Genomic DNA, 12,815 nt, shown 5'->3' on the forward strand with positions numbered 1-12,815 from the left:
CCTCAAAAAAACCACAAAAACAGTGCTCAAAACGAAAAGTGTGTATACTGGAACGATGTTTTTTTTTTTTAGGTGTCAATTTTGCGGCTGTTTTAAAAATGGCAGTGACTACGAAATTTTCTACGAAATTTTCCTGCAAAATATAGCTTCAGAACGAAAGTGTTGATACTGGAATAATGATTTTTTTTTTAGGGTCAATTTTCATACTTTTTAAAAAATGCTAATAAAACCAATTTTTTATGTCTCAAACAAAGTTAAATTTTAAGGAAAAAACACATTAATGTTTCTGGTAGAATATCATTTTTCTTTCCTAAGTATAAATTTAACATGTTTTCAACCACAACATGCTAGATACAAAAGAAATTGAAATTTTTTCAACTATAAAACTAAAAAAACATGACATTATGAACAAATTATATCACTGAATGAATTCAAGTCTTTATTTGTATACTGAATAAAACAAACATTATATCTCTAATTTGATATTGCATTGTAGATATTTAAACAATAAAATTTATCATACTTAAGACATAATCCAACAACATAAAAATGCTTCATAACTTCTCATTTAACAAAATATGGAAAACATTAATTTTATTTGAAGATACGATGCATACATCAGTTATATAAACTATCTTAAACAATTATTCAAAATCACTCATATTTTCTTGCACACCATCAGAATTCACATCTTCAAATGAGTGACTGGATGTTGACGAAGATGTTCCATATTCTTCTCTTTCATCAACTAGTGCCCCATCTGAGTTCACATGCATGCCCAACATTCCAGGTTTCAAAAGTCTTCTAAATCTACGACTGGTTTCAGCAGACTCCCATGTCAACACTGTTCCTTCTGGTAACAACGTTTTTAGAATCTCTGTCGTCTTGAAGCGAAGAGTTCCTCTCTACTTCCATGGTGGATTTTTGCAAACAATACTGATTTTTTTATATTTTTTTTCTTTACACACTAACCATAACATAACCATACTTATTTGAATGAAAAAGGGACCAAGTAAATTGATTGTTATCCCCCACTCTATGTATTTAGTGGTTTAAAATTTAAAATTGTTCTTTAACTTGTTTGTCTTTTCATTATTTTCAAAAAAAATTCCACGTGGTGCATCAACTCGCAGTGATCATTGATGCTTTTACGAGCCACACTATGTACAATGGGTTAATATATAGAGCATATTGTTGGTTTATTATGCTTGTTAGTATACTTAGAAAGAAAGGACATACCATTTATGGTGATTTGGTACATCTTAACTCGTTATTGAGTTAAAATTTCCTGCAATTGTCGGTCAATTATTATTATTAAATGTAGTAATGCACCTTTAACAATGCTCCAATAGATCTTAAGTACATTAATAAACAAATTTCATGGCCGTATTGATGTGCCCTTAATTTCTATGATGCACTACTGGTGGTGCTCCAGGACATAAAAAAAACACCATGAGATAATATTTTAAAAAATTATTGTGCCAATGAATGCATGATACTTGAGAACACCAATGTTCTAAAAATTATTACAACGCACAATTGATGATGCATTATAATAAATTGGGAATCAATGACTTTTACTCATTATTTTGGCAGAAAACTTTAAGTTTAATATTCAATGAATATAACAAAGGGTAATTTAGACTAGATTTTTTTTATTTTCCACCCGCCCCCCCCCTGCCTAAGTTTAATATTCAATGAATATAACAAAGGGTAATTTAGACTAGATTTTTTTATTTTCCACCCGCCCCCCACGCCCAGAAAGATCTAATAAGCACCTTCAAATTACCGAGCTTGATATTGCATACTCTAATCATAATATTTGACTACCTACACCATATCTATGTGTGAAAGCTCTGAAATGTTCATCCATCCGGAAACCTGCCAAGAAGTAGTGGAAGATATGGCGGATATATATATATATATATATATATATATATATATATATATATATATATATATATATATATATATATATATATATATACCATGGATTTGGCACCCTAGATCACTCTTTCTACAATATAATAGCATAGAATGGATATATGAATACTTTCATATGAAACGTGATAAGAGTTCATTAATAATACCCTGCACTGAATAGATGAACCTTTTAATACATCTCTTAAACGAAAGGAACGCTGTGAACGAGTCTTTTACGACGTTTCAGGGAGGAACGCTGTGAATATCTAGGAGGAAAGTTGTCAGTGAATCTTTTAATATTTAGGAATGCTGTGAAAGAATCTTTTAATGCATCCTTAACCAGACTGTATGTTCGGGTCATCCGAGAACAAACTGCAAGGTCAACCGTTGAATTTCTTGCTGGGAAGTTCCGATAACCAAAGTTACAATCGGGTCTAGGTCTTCTGTAAAATACTATTGGATATATATTCCTGGAAGACCTGCTCAGAGTTAATGGATGATATGACCGTCACCTATAAAAATTAAATAACCCATAAACATAGGGATTCACAGCCTTTCTCCAACGAATGTGTTACAAAGGTTCATTTATTAGGTCCCAATCTTATGGCACTAAAATTTATGTTGGTGTGAGAAGACTGACACCTAATAATAAATGGACTTTTTTAATACTTTCTTTTGGAGGAAGGCTCTAGGTCTAATTAGAAGCAAAGGGCATCTGCATTAGAATACTATAGACATGGATGGAAAAATATTATCATATAGTTTGTGAAGCCATATTATGTCTACTTGTACTTTTGTTTAAATTATTGTTGTGAAGCCATATTGTGTCTACTTTTACTTTTGTTTAAATTATTGTTTGGTACAATCAAATGAAGATATTGAATATATCGATGAAATCATGGACAAAATGTCAATATTTGGGAGTTTGGTTTGTGACATACGATAGAACCCTAGAAATAGATTTATCAATGTAGGTGAATTTTGCCGCTATATCAATTGGATTTGGATAGTCACTCAATTGGATGGACGCCTAATAAATGAATTTTTTTAGTAAATATTTTTGGAGGGTTGTAGGTCTAATTAGAATCAATACTCTTCTGCATTAAAATACTATAGAGCTGGATGGAAAAATATTTGCATATAGTTTGGGACGTCATATATGGCCCGATACAGGTGGAAGTACTTTTGTTTAGATTATTGTTCTTGTAGAATTGCATAATGATATTGAATTTATATATAAAATCATCGACACAACGTTAAATTCGAAGCTCATGAAATAAAATCATATAATATGTCATCGACTGTCGTATAATCCAATTCGATTTACGGACACTAAAACTATATTCCAAAACTTGTTTTCGACTTTAGCAATATTTTCATTTAGATAAAATTATAAAATCATATAATGTCATGGAGAACGTCAGATAATCTCATTCCTTCATTTACAAAAGCTAAAATTATATTAAAGCTTTTTCTAATATTTAATATTTGTTTTTCACATTACAAGAATCACGGATGTTAAAAAAAACAATTGATTTAAAGGTTTTTGGATAATATTTCTAATTACAAAAGTCAAAATTATATTCAAAGCTTTAAAATTAGTTTTACGCATTGTAGGAATCATGGATGAAAAACAAAAAGCCGTTGATGATATTTTGTATGTTTTGTATATCGCGAATAAAAGTGATTTAATAAATGTTTTGTATACTTTGATATATGCTATGAATTTTTATGAAAAATGTTTTGTATACTTTGATATATGTTATGAATTTTTATGAACGAGATCTGAATTATTATTATTTTTATGAGCGTCGATTCCCGGAATCGACGCTCCGCCCCTCGGGCGGGGCGGGGCGGTCTGGGGGTGGCGCTGCGCGGGTGCTGCCTGCGCAGCGCCACCCCGGGCCGCCCCGCCCCGCTCTAGGGGTAGAGCGTCGATTCCCGGAATCGACGCTCCGCCTGCCGTATAATCCAATTCGATTTAAAATGAGAGATTTGGTTTCAACCTGCTCGTTGGTGGATTGCTTACTTCGAAACGCTGGGAAAAGGCAGTTCCACTTGATGCTTGGGTGGCTGGAGACGATGTTGTTCCAGTATGCAGAGCCATTTTGGAGGCCTTTAGAGATCTAGGCAACCGGGGAAATCGCCACAATTTATCTTTCACTAGTATTAGAATTTCAAAGGAAAAGTATACAACTTATACAGACAGTTTCCTTTAGCCTTTATTGTATATATATTATAGCAGGATTTGGATTCTGACGCATCTAGATATGCATAAATGCAGTGTATAGGAACGGCGTCCCTATCGGTGAGGTAGGCATCTGTGTATTTTGTAAGTTATATAAATGCAATTCTATCTATTAAGGTTACACTAATGCGGCTTTGTTTTGTCGTGTTAAAACACTAATTAAAGTTGTCAGCTGGTGGGCTTCCCGTTGTTCCCTGGGGGATGCAACGATTATTGGAATACTTCAAGCAACACTATGATAACCCCCCCATAATAATCTACGAAAATGGTACTTTCTGTGCTTATATTTACTTTCATGTCAGCTTTGACGAATGTTGAACTGCAAATTTTATCACTTCTTTTAAATTGTGTTGTGATCTGTGAGTAGGATACGCCATGCCCAACATGGAATCTCTTGCACTTTCGGATGCATTAAATGATAAGCCCAGGATAGCCTTTCTCCATGACTATCTCGAAAGCTTGCTCGCGGGCATCAGGTATGTTAACTGTCACGAGGCAAACTCAGTCGTTCTTGATAGATTTGTCATTTTATCAATCCATTGGAAAACTTAGTAAGTTGGGGTGTGAGTGTGTAGGAATGGATCAAACGCTCGTGGGTACTTTGTATGGACTTTGTTGGATTTCCTCGGTTATTATTTTTATGAGCGTCGATTCCCGGAATCGACGCTCCGCCCCTCGGACGGGGAGGGGCGGCCCGGGGGTGGCGCTGCATGGGCGCCGCCTGCGCAGCGCCACCCCCGAGCCACCCCGCCTCGCCCGAGGGGCGGAGCGTCGATTCCCGGAATCGACGCTCCGCCTGTCGTATAATCCAATTCAATTTAAAATGAGAGATTTGGTTTCAACCTGCTCGTTGGTGGATTGCTTACTTCGAAACGCTGGGAAAAGGCAGTTCCACTTGATGCTTGGGTGGCCAGAGACGATGTTGTTCCAGTATGCAGAGCCATTTTGGAGGCCTTTAGAGATCTGGGCAACCGGGGAAATCGCCACAATTTATCTTTCACTAGTATTAGAATTTCAAAGGAAAAGTATACAACTTATATAGACAGTTTCCTTTAGCCTTTATTGTATATATATTATAGCAGGATTTGGATTTTGACGCATCTAGATATGCATAAATGCAGTGTATAGGAACGGCGTCCCTATCGGTGAGGTAGGCATCTGTGTATTTTGTAAGTTATATAAATGCAATTCTATCTATTAAGGTTACACTAATGCGGCTTCGTTTTGTCGTGTTAAAAACTAATTAAAGTTGTCAGCTGGTGGGCTTCCCGTTGTTCCCTGGGGGATGCAACGATTATTGGAATACTTCAAGCAACACTATGATAACCCCCCCATAATAATATACGAAAATGGTACTTTCTGTGCTTATATTTACTTTCATGTCGGCTTTGACGAATGTTGAACTGCAAATTTTATCACTTCTTTTAAATTGTGTTGTGATCTGTGAGTAGGATACGCCATGCCCAACATGGAATCTCTTGCACTTTTGGATGCATTAAATGATAAGCCCAGGATAGCCTTTCTCCATGACTATCTCGAAAGCTTGCTCGCGGGCATCAGGTACGTTAACTGTCACGAGGCAAACTCAGTCGTTCTTGATAGATTTTTCATTTTATCAATCCATTGGAAAACTTAGTAAGTTTGGGTGTGAGTGTGTAGGAATGGATCAAACGCTCGTGGGTACTTTGTATGGACTTTGTTGGATTTCCCCGGTTGCCCAGATCTCTAAAGGCCTCCAAAATGGCTCTGCATACTGGAACAACATCGTCTCCGGCCACCCAAGCATAAAGTGGAATTGCCTTTTCCCAGCGTTTCGAAGTAAGCAATCCACCAACGAGCAGGTTGAAACCAAATCTCTCATTTTAAATCGAATTGGATTATACGACAGGCGGAGCGTCGATTCCAGGAATCGACGCTTCGTCCCTCGGGCGGGGCGGGGCGGCCCAGGGGTGGCGCTGCACAGGCGGCGCCCGCGCAGCGCCACCCCCGGGCCGCCCCGCCCCGCCCGAGGGGCGGAGCGTCGATTCCGGGAATCGACGCTCATAAAAATAATAACCGGGGAAATCCAACAAAGTCCATACAAAGTACCCACGAGCGTTTGATCCATTCCTACACACTCACACCCCAACTTACTAAGTTTTCCAATGGATTGATAAAATGACAAATCTATCAAGAACGACTGAGTTTGCCTCGTGACAGTTAACGTACCTGATGCCCGCGAGCAAGCTTTCGAGATAGTCATGGAGAAAGGCTATCCTGGGCTTATCATTTAATGCATCCGAAAGTGCAAGAGATTCCATGTTTGTTGTTGGGAAAAGTATCCAATACGGAATGACCCTATCCCACTCTAAGGGTGATAGAACCTCAGCAACAATCAAAGCAAAGCTATTCAAGATTACTTCTTTATGAGATGTAAGAGAGAGGAGGAAGAGATCCACTAACCGATGTCTTCCGCTAGTGCTTGATCCAATCTTCTCTCTTTGCTGCTTGCTCCCAGCTCCTTGCTCTTTCACTGGCCCAGCTACACCAAGATCCTGCAAAATCACAAGAGAGGGAAACTACAAGAAGCATACATTCATAATTGATTCAAGGATTAGAATAAATCAAATATACAAGCATAACAATACACCATTGAGACACATGCATATAGAAGAACCTCAAATGCTTTATTAATGGAAGAAGTAAAGTTCAGGAAGTGATACAACCATAAAAGGCCCAATCCAGCATCACCTCCCAGCAGAAAGAAATCTCCTCTTCACCTCCTTCAAGCAAATCACCCAATAGTTCTATACTCAAACCAACAACACTTCCTTACATTCACCAGATTCCAGCCTCCTTAGACCTCATGAGAGAGCTCTATATATAGGAGTTTTGGAGAAAGGATGAGTCAGCTTGAGGCTGGCATGAAGCTGACTAGTGTCCTCTCCCACTTCAGTTATTCTTCAGTTCTTGAGTCCACTTGGAGGTTCTTGCTTCCACTTGGAGATCTAGACCCTCTTACTCATCACTAGGCGAATTCCCTGATCCAAGTGTCATTTTGGAAGCTTCCTAGGCATTGACACCTTGAGGAATGACTGTGCCACTTGGCCAAACTCGCCCAGTGCAGGTAGCCTTCTTTACAGTTGACATTCAGCGCAGGTACATAGTGGAGCAGTTGACATTCAACGCAGATGCTCAGTGGAGCAGTTGACATGATCCAGAATTAGCTTGTTTTTGAGTGTTTTCAGGTGGAGAACTGATATTCAGTGCTGTGGTTTGCTGACCTTGTTCCTCTAGGGGTAGGAACAACATGTTTAGGGACTTTGGATCCCTTAGATTATTGACATTTCATGCTTCATGCTGTAAGGCACAAAAATGTCTATAACAGTTGCTCCCTAAAGTATGAGGTCGTTTATCGGGTGAAATGCTTTATTAGGAGGATCCGAAGTTCATTCAATCGCTGAGAGGTGACCTGTAATAAAATACAATACAATACATTATTTTTCATTCTGCTTTCATGATCTAGCTGAGGCGGGCATTCCCATGCTCAGCTTTATAAATTCATTTTAGTACATAGAACAGACGACCGTCTGATGGTAGACTGATAATTCTCTGCTGAAATTATCATCCTTTGAGTAGGATGATCATCTGCTGCAATGATGTACATGTCAAATGTTTTTATATCCTGAATATATATCGCAGCCCGGATGGATGAAACTAGATCCGGGGTCTTCAAACTCGTTCGATCTTCACTCTAAGTACAAGTCGATGCATGTGAGAATTGCGCTGAAGTCGAACATGGAAAGACATCGCTTGATTACCGGTCAATAATGTAAACCGTTAACAAGCGCGAGAGGAATCACCGATAATGATAATGACCCTCAAGGTACTGCAGTACAATTCACGTGGTGTGAATAAAGGACTTGGTGTCGAACACCACGCAAAATCTTCTGGTCGAAGGTCATTGATGTATACCTGTCGCCGGAAGTGAGAAACTTGCCATTGAGGCATGCAAGCTTCAAAGTACTGAGGGGGTTGTTCCTAGATCAACTTCTTGGATAATGAGCTGAAGTCGACAAGAAGTGATCCGTCAAAGGAGGGCCTTAATGAATCCCACATTAGTGACATAGAACGGAGCTAATGATTTTAGTGGAGGTGAAAACAATCTGTGAAATATGATTCAGGGTGGCGATCATGGGTGGATGAAGGATAATGTATGGCAGTGGATGGGACACGGTTGACTCTTTCTGAACAACATCTCTTGAACATATAACGACACTGATGCGATGGATCGGTAGCATTACCCCAAATGTGGATGGTTTGGCGAAGACCATGGTGATGAGACCGGTGAATGAAACAACCCAACCCGATCTGATACGGAGGAAAAGTGTCATGTTCAAGAGCGACTTGCTACCATTAAAGCTTTGAGGTTCTCCCAATTTTTCCCCAGTCATTTCTGACCAGTACCTCTTTATTTTTGTCAAGCTTGAGGAGGATAACATATGCTTGTTCTATAACCTGCCCTTCGGGCAAGCCCATCGCTATGTTTTAACGAGCCTAACGATAGGGAAACTCGTTCTCGTCTAAAGACAAGTTTGTTGCTATTTAATCATTTTAACGAGTCTAACGACAAGGAAAACTCGGTCCTTTTCATTTTTAGAGAGTCTGAAAAGGTACAAAAAGTTAACTCCAAAATTCCTTTTTCGTCATCTAATCCCTTAAGTCCAAAAAAGTATAAAACAATACAGAAGGGATGAGTTTTCGATAACTTTAACGAGCCGAATAAAACAAGTGCTCGACCTTTTTGTGTAATAATCCCTCAGGTCCAAAAAGATTAAAATCTAGAGGAGGGATAGCTCTTCCGGTCCTTTTAACGAGCTGGAAGGCCAAAGCTCGGCAAACTTTTCATATTTTACGAGTCAGATGAAAAGAGCTCAAAGAAGACTCGTCTTTTGAGGAACGAGTGATAAACAGGGATAGCAGCAGATTCCAGGTACAGGTTGGAATTTTCCAATCACGGCAGTGTCACAAGGATGGCTAGGTGAAATCACTCTTCGCAGCTGTTCCTCAAAATAGGTAAACAATCATATGGAGGTGAACGATCGGCCAAATGGAATGGAGGTGGCAGGTGCAAACACGACCAAGGCTTTTTATGGCTAATAAATTTACGATCACAATGGTTATTTACCGGGGTATGTTCATTTTTTAATGAGCTTGAATGCTCAACCTTATGTTTATTTTTTTTAACGATCATGAACTATGTATTAAAACTGCTCGGAGATAAGTTTGCATGCCCCCAGCATAATAATGCAAATCGAGGTGCACGCCCCCCAAGCTTCATTGCATTCAACTCGGTGGTTGGAATGAAGGTTTTCCTCGGGGATTTGTTTCATTTTTTAATGAGGTTGACACAAGATTAGAACTGTCCTCGGCTCTTTATTTCATTTTTTAATGAGGTTGACATGAGATAGGAACTATCCTCGAAGTCCAAATCCATCAGACATAGAAGGTTTCATATTCCACTGTGGCCACTTCTGCCAGATTACTTGGGGGCGGTAGGGCAAAAGTACCCATTAAGGCAGGGTCTTTTAGGAGACCTACTCCGATATTTTGGAGCGAATGATTCCTTCCATGGATCATTGGAATGCTTCCCGTAACTTGTGAACTGTTGTGGAGAAAAGTTTGTTGGTCGACGATTGTAATTCCTCCTTGGAAGGGAAATGCAATCTTCCTGAAGTAGGTCGACACAACTGCGGCCATGGCATAGATCCATGGTCTTCCGAGTAGGATGTTGTAATCGAGGTTTCCATCAATTACTTCAACATCAATTCCTACTGTTTTGCCCCCCAGTTCAACTTGCAAGTTACTTAAAATCTCGTATGGAGTGTATGTTCGTCCATCAAATGCTTTTAACGGTGACGATTTCGATAGGGGTGGTGAGCCTAAATCTTTCCAGCAACTCATCGACATAAGACATGTAGATGCCCCCTCATCAATAATTGTTCGATGAACAGTTTTGTTGAGGGCTTTCACTTGAATAAGGAAAGCTAGTTGAGCTGGTAACTGAGGGTCATATCCTTTATGATCAAAGGCGACAAGATTGGAATCCATTGGGTCAATTCCACCTATTGCTGATAATAAAGCTTGTTCTTGGGAGAAGCAATTTTGCGGTACCTCAAGTGTCGACATAACAGACGGCGATTGGGCTAGGTCCTCTATCTGTGCTATTTTCGCACAAGGATTAAATGTCGATTTGTGTACTGCTCCCTTTTGCGACTTTATTATTGGCTCAGGGACGATGGGTGGCACAACTTCGGTCAAAGTTGTTGTTGAACTACTAGGTTGTTCATTAGCCTTGTTGTTCGACAGCTTTGGATTCCTGTAATCCTTATTCCTCGTCAAAGCATTAGTTTGCTGTTTTGAGGTAGACAACATAAGCACTTGGGATCAGGAAGCATTTTGATTAGCAACCAGATTTTGACCTGGATTAGGAAACGGATCAGTCAATACTGCTGGGGTTTTTGAACTCTTAAAGAGTTTTTTAACTTTAGCTATATGTGGACAATCTTTCGTCCAATGATCCTCATCGCATATATGACACCCTGCTGGGGGTTTCCTTTTTCTCCCTTTCTTTTTCTTCTTGCCTCCTGGTTGCTTCAGTTGTTTGCCCTTGTCGGTCGACATGGCATTTACTTTTGAGGCAAGAAGTTCTTCATTTGCATTTTGACTATAAATTTTGTGCTTTCCAATCACGCCATCGCCGGCGTGAGAGTCATTGTTTGATTTAGGAGGAGGAGGAATTGAAAATTCCGGTCTAGGAGCGTCGGGTATTTTGTCATAGAGCGTGCCGGACTGAGTATAAACTAAGTCCAAATACTGTGCACGAGCGATAACTTGCTCCTCTGTTACGACTCCCCCCTTGGCCACATCTTCCGTTATAGCAGGAAGTAACGACTTTATAAACCATTCAGCTAACAGCTGATCGGGAACATATGTTTTCACCATCCTACGACGACGACGCCACTCATGTATATGATCAGATATGTGGGTGGCAGTCGTCTGTTTGAAGTTGGTAAGGAGTTCTGTTCCCGTTTCATACCTTATCGGTAATTGAAAATGGGTTAAAAAGGTTGTGGCTAAGGTACTGAAGTTGTCGAACGAAGCTCTAGGCAATTCAATGTACCATTTTGCCGCTGGACCCGTTAACGTCCTCTGAAAGAGGCGAAGTCTTATCGAATCATCATTCAGGGTGTTCGATGAACACCATAGATGGAATGTCATCACATGATTCGACGGATCTTCACCCAGATTTCCATTAAATTTAGGAATATCTGACGGAAGTTTATGCGGAATCGCTGGCCACCAAGGAGCATAAGAAATTGGATCATTCGTCAGCCGGTTTAGATCTGGTAATTCTAGAGTTGCTACAAAGGGCAACTGTTGGTTCAGGTTAGGTGAAGCATATCCAGGATAAGATGGTATCGCCTGAGCAATGGGTCTTTGCAGACCAGCGTAATGCTGGCAACTTTGACAAGGTTGATGGGCATAACCATTATAGCATGGTTGCCCATTACTTACAAAGACTTGTTGCTTAGGTCCTTGATATGATTGTTGGAATGGCGGTTGTTGAGATTGAACCAGCTCTGGTTGTTGGACCATTTGTTGTTGACCAATACTGGATGATTGACCAAGATGAGGAGTCACAGTACTTGTTTGAGCCTGAGTCGCTCCAGATAAGGAGGCACTACCCTAAGATTGTGATTGAGTCGTTGAGACAAGAGGCTTTTGTATTGCAACCTGAGAAATTTGGGGTTGACATACAACAGGTAGCGCTTGTACTAGCGACGCATTCACCATAGCAGGTGTGGTGGGAATATCCGAAACAGGGTGTACTGGTTGCATTGAATATACAACCCCTGGTTGTCGAGGCAGTATTGGTACCCAACCGCTGGATGTAATTCCAGTTTGACCTGAACTTTGTTGTAAACTCCCATATGGTTGTTCTCTAGGAGGGAACAATGAAAGAGCATACTGCCCTCCATACGGTGGAAACCCAGTACTTAAAGGGTAAATTGGCCTTCGAAGACACATTGGATCAATTTGTTGAGTTTCAACATAAGAAATACCAGATGATAATCCGGACTAAGAAATAGGAACTAACCATGTCGTCGTCCCTGATGGGACTCTGGCTTGTTGTTGAGGACAATTTGCTGGGACAGATGGTATACCAGCGAACATCGTTGGAGTAGCAGCAGGAGGTTCTGCTGCCGCTGTGTCGGACGACACAGTCCTAGATGTCGACGGTTGCTCAGACATATCTAGTCTATCCAAAAGATTTCTTAGCGATTCTACAAGAACTTACGATGCCAAAAGACTAACTTCAAAGATCAATAAGGGAATGGTGATGATTATCCCGTTTAAAATAAATTTTAACGATGCTTAGACACAACTTGCTTTTTCACTTTTAAAGAGTCGAGAAAAAGCTAAAGATGACTCTAGTCTCCTTCGATGTTTTAACGAGCCCGAAGTGACAAATGCTCGGATGGACTTTTTCAGTTATAGAGTTTGAAAAAGGCCAAAAGAAACTACTCTGGAGATCTAGGCAGAGGGTGTGCCAAACTTTTCGCAAAACCACAGAATACGTTTTACGGTACGGGTGGTCGAT

General features: G+C 39.9%; 1 protein-coding gene and 1 pseudogene across 1 annotated transcript; both read left to right on the forward strand.

Annotated features, from left to right (window-relative positions):
- Positions 1-12,815, forward strand: part of LOC149151409 (putative pre-mRNA-splicing factor ATP-dependent RNA helicase DEAH5 pseudogene) — a 58,484-nt pseudogene that overhangs the window by 30,134 nt on the left and 15,535 nt on the right.
- LOC149151410 (coniferin beta-glucosidase-like) lies at positions 4,076-4,978 on the forward strand. Its single transcript, XM_089439217.1, has 4 exons — positions 4,076-4,236; positions 4,337-4,439; positions 4,539-4,647; positions 4,747-4,978. Exons 2-4 carry the CDS (start codon positions 4,373-4,375, stop codon positions 4,976-4,978), a joined length of 408 nt encoding a protein of 135 aa, XP_089295343.1. The 5' UTR covers positions 4,076-4,236; positions 4,337-4,372.

The sequence above is a fragment of the Pinus tabuliformis genome, chromosome 9, assembly GCF_031772625.1.
Source record: "Pinus tabuliformis cultivar Carrire ecotype Pingquan chromosome 9, CPIR1, whole genome shotgun sequence".
In the NCBI taxonomy this organism is placed as follows: Eukaryota; Viridiplantae; Streptophyta; class Pinopsida; order Pinales; family Pinaceae; genus Pinus; species Pinus tabuliformis.

Coding starts and splice junctions, on each gene's coding strand:
- LOC149151410 (XM_089439217.1), top strand. CDS start 4,373: ATGCAACGATTATTGGAATACTTCAAGCAACACTATGATAACCCCCCC. Junction 4,440..4,538: donor CATAATAATCTACGAAAATG/GTACTTTCTGTG, acceptor ATCTGTGAGTAG/GATACGCCATGCCCAACATG. Junction 4,648..4,746: donor AGCTTGCTCGCGGGCATCAG/GTATGTTAACTG, acceptor GTGAGTGTGTAG/GAATGGATCAAACGCTCGTG.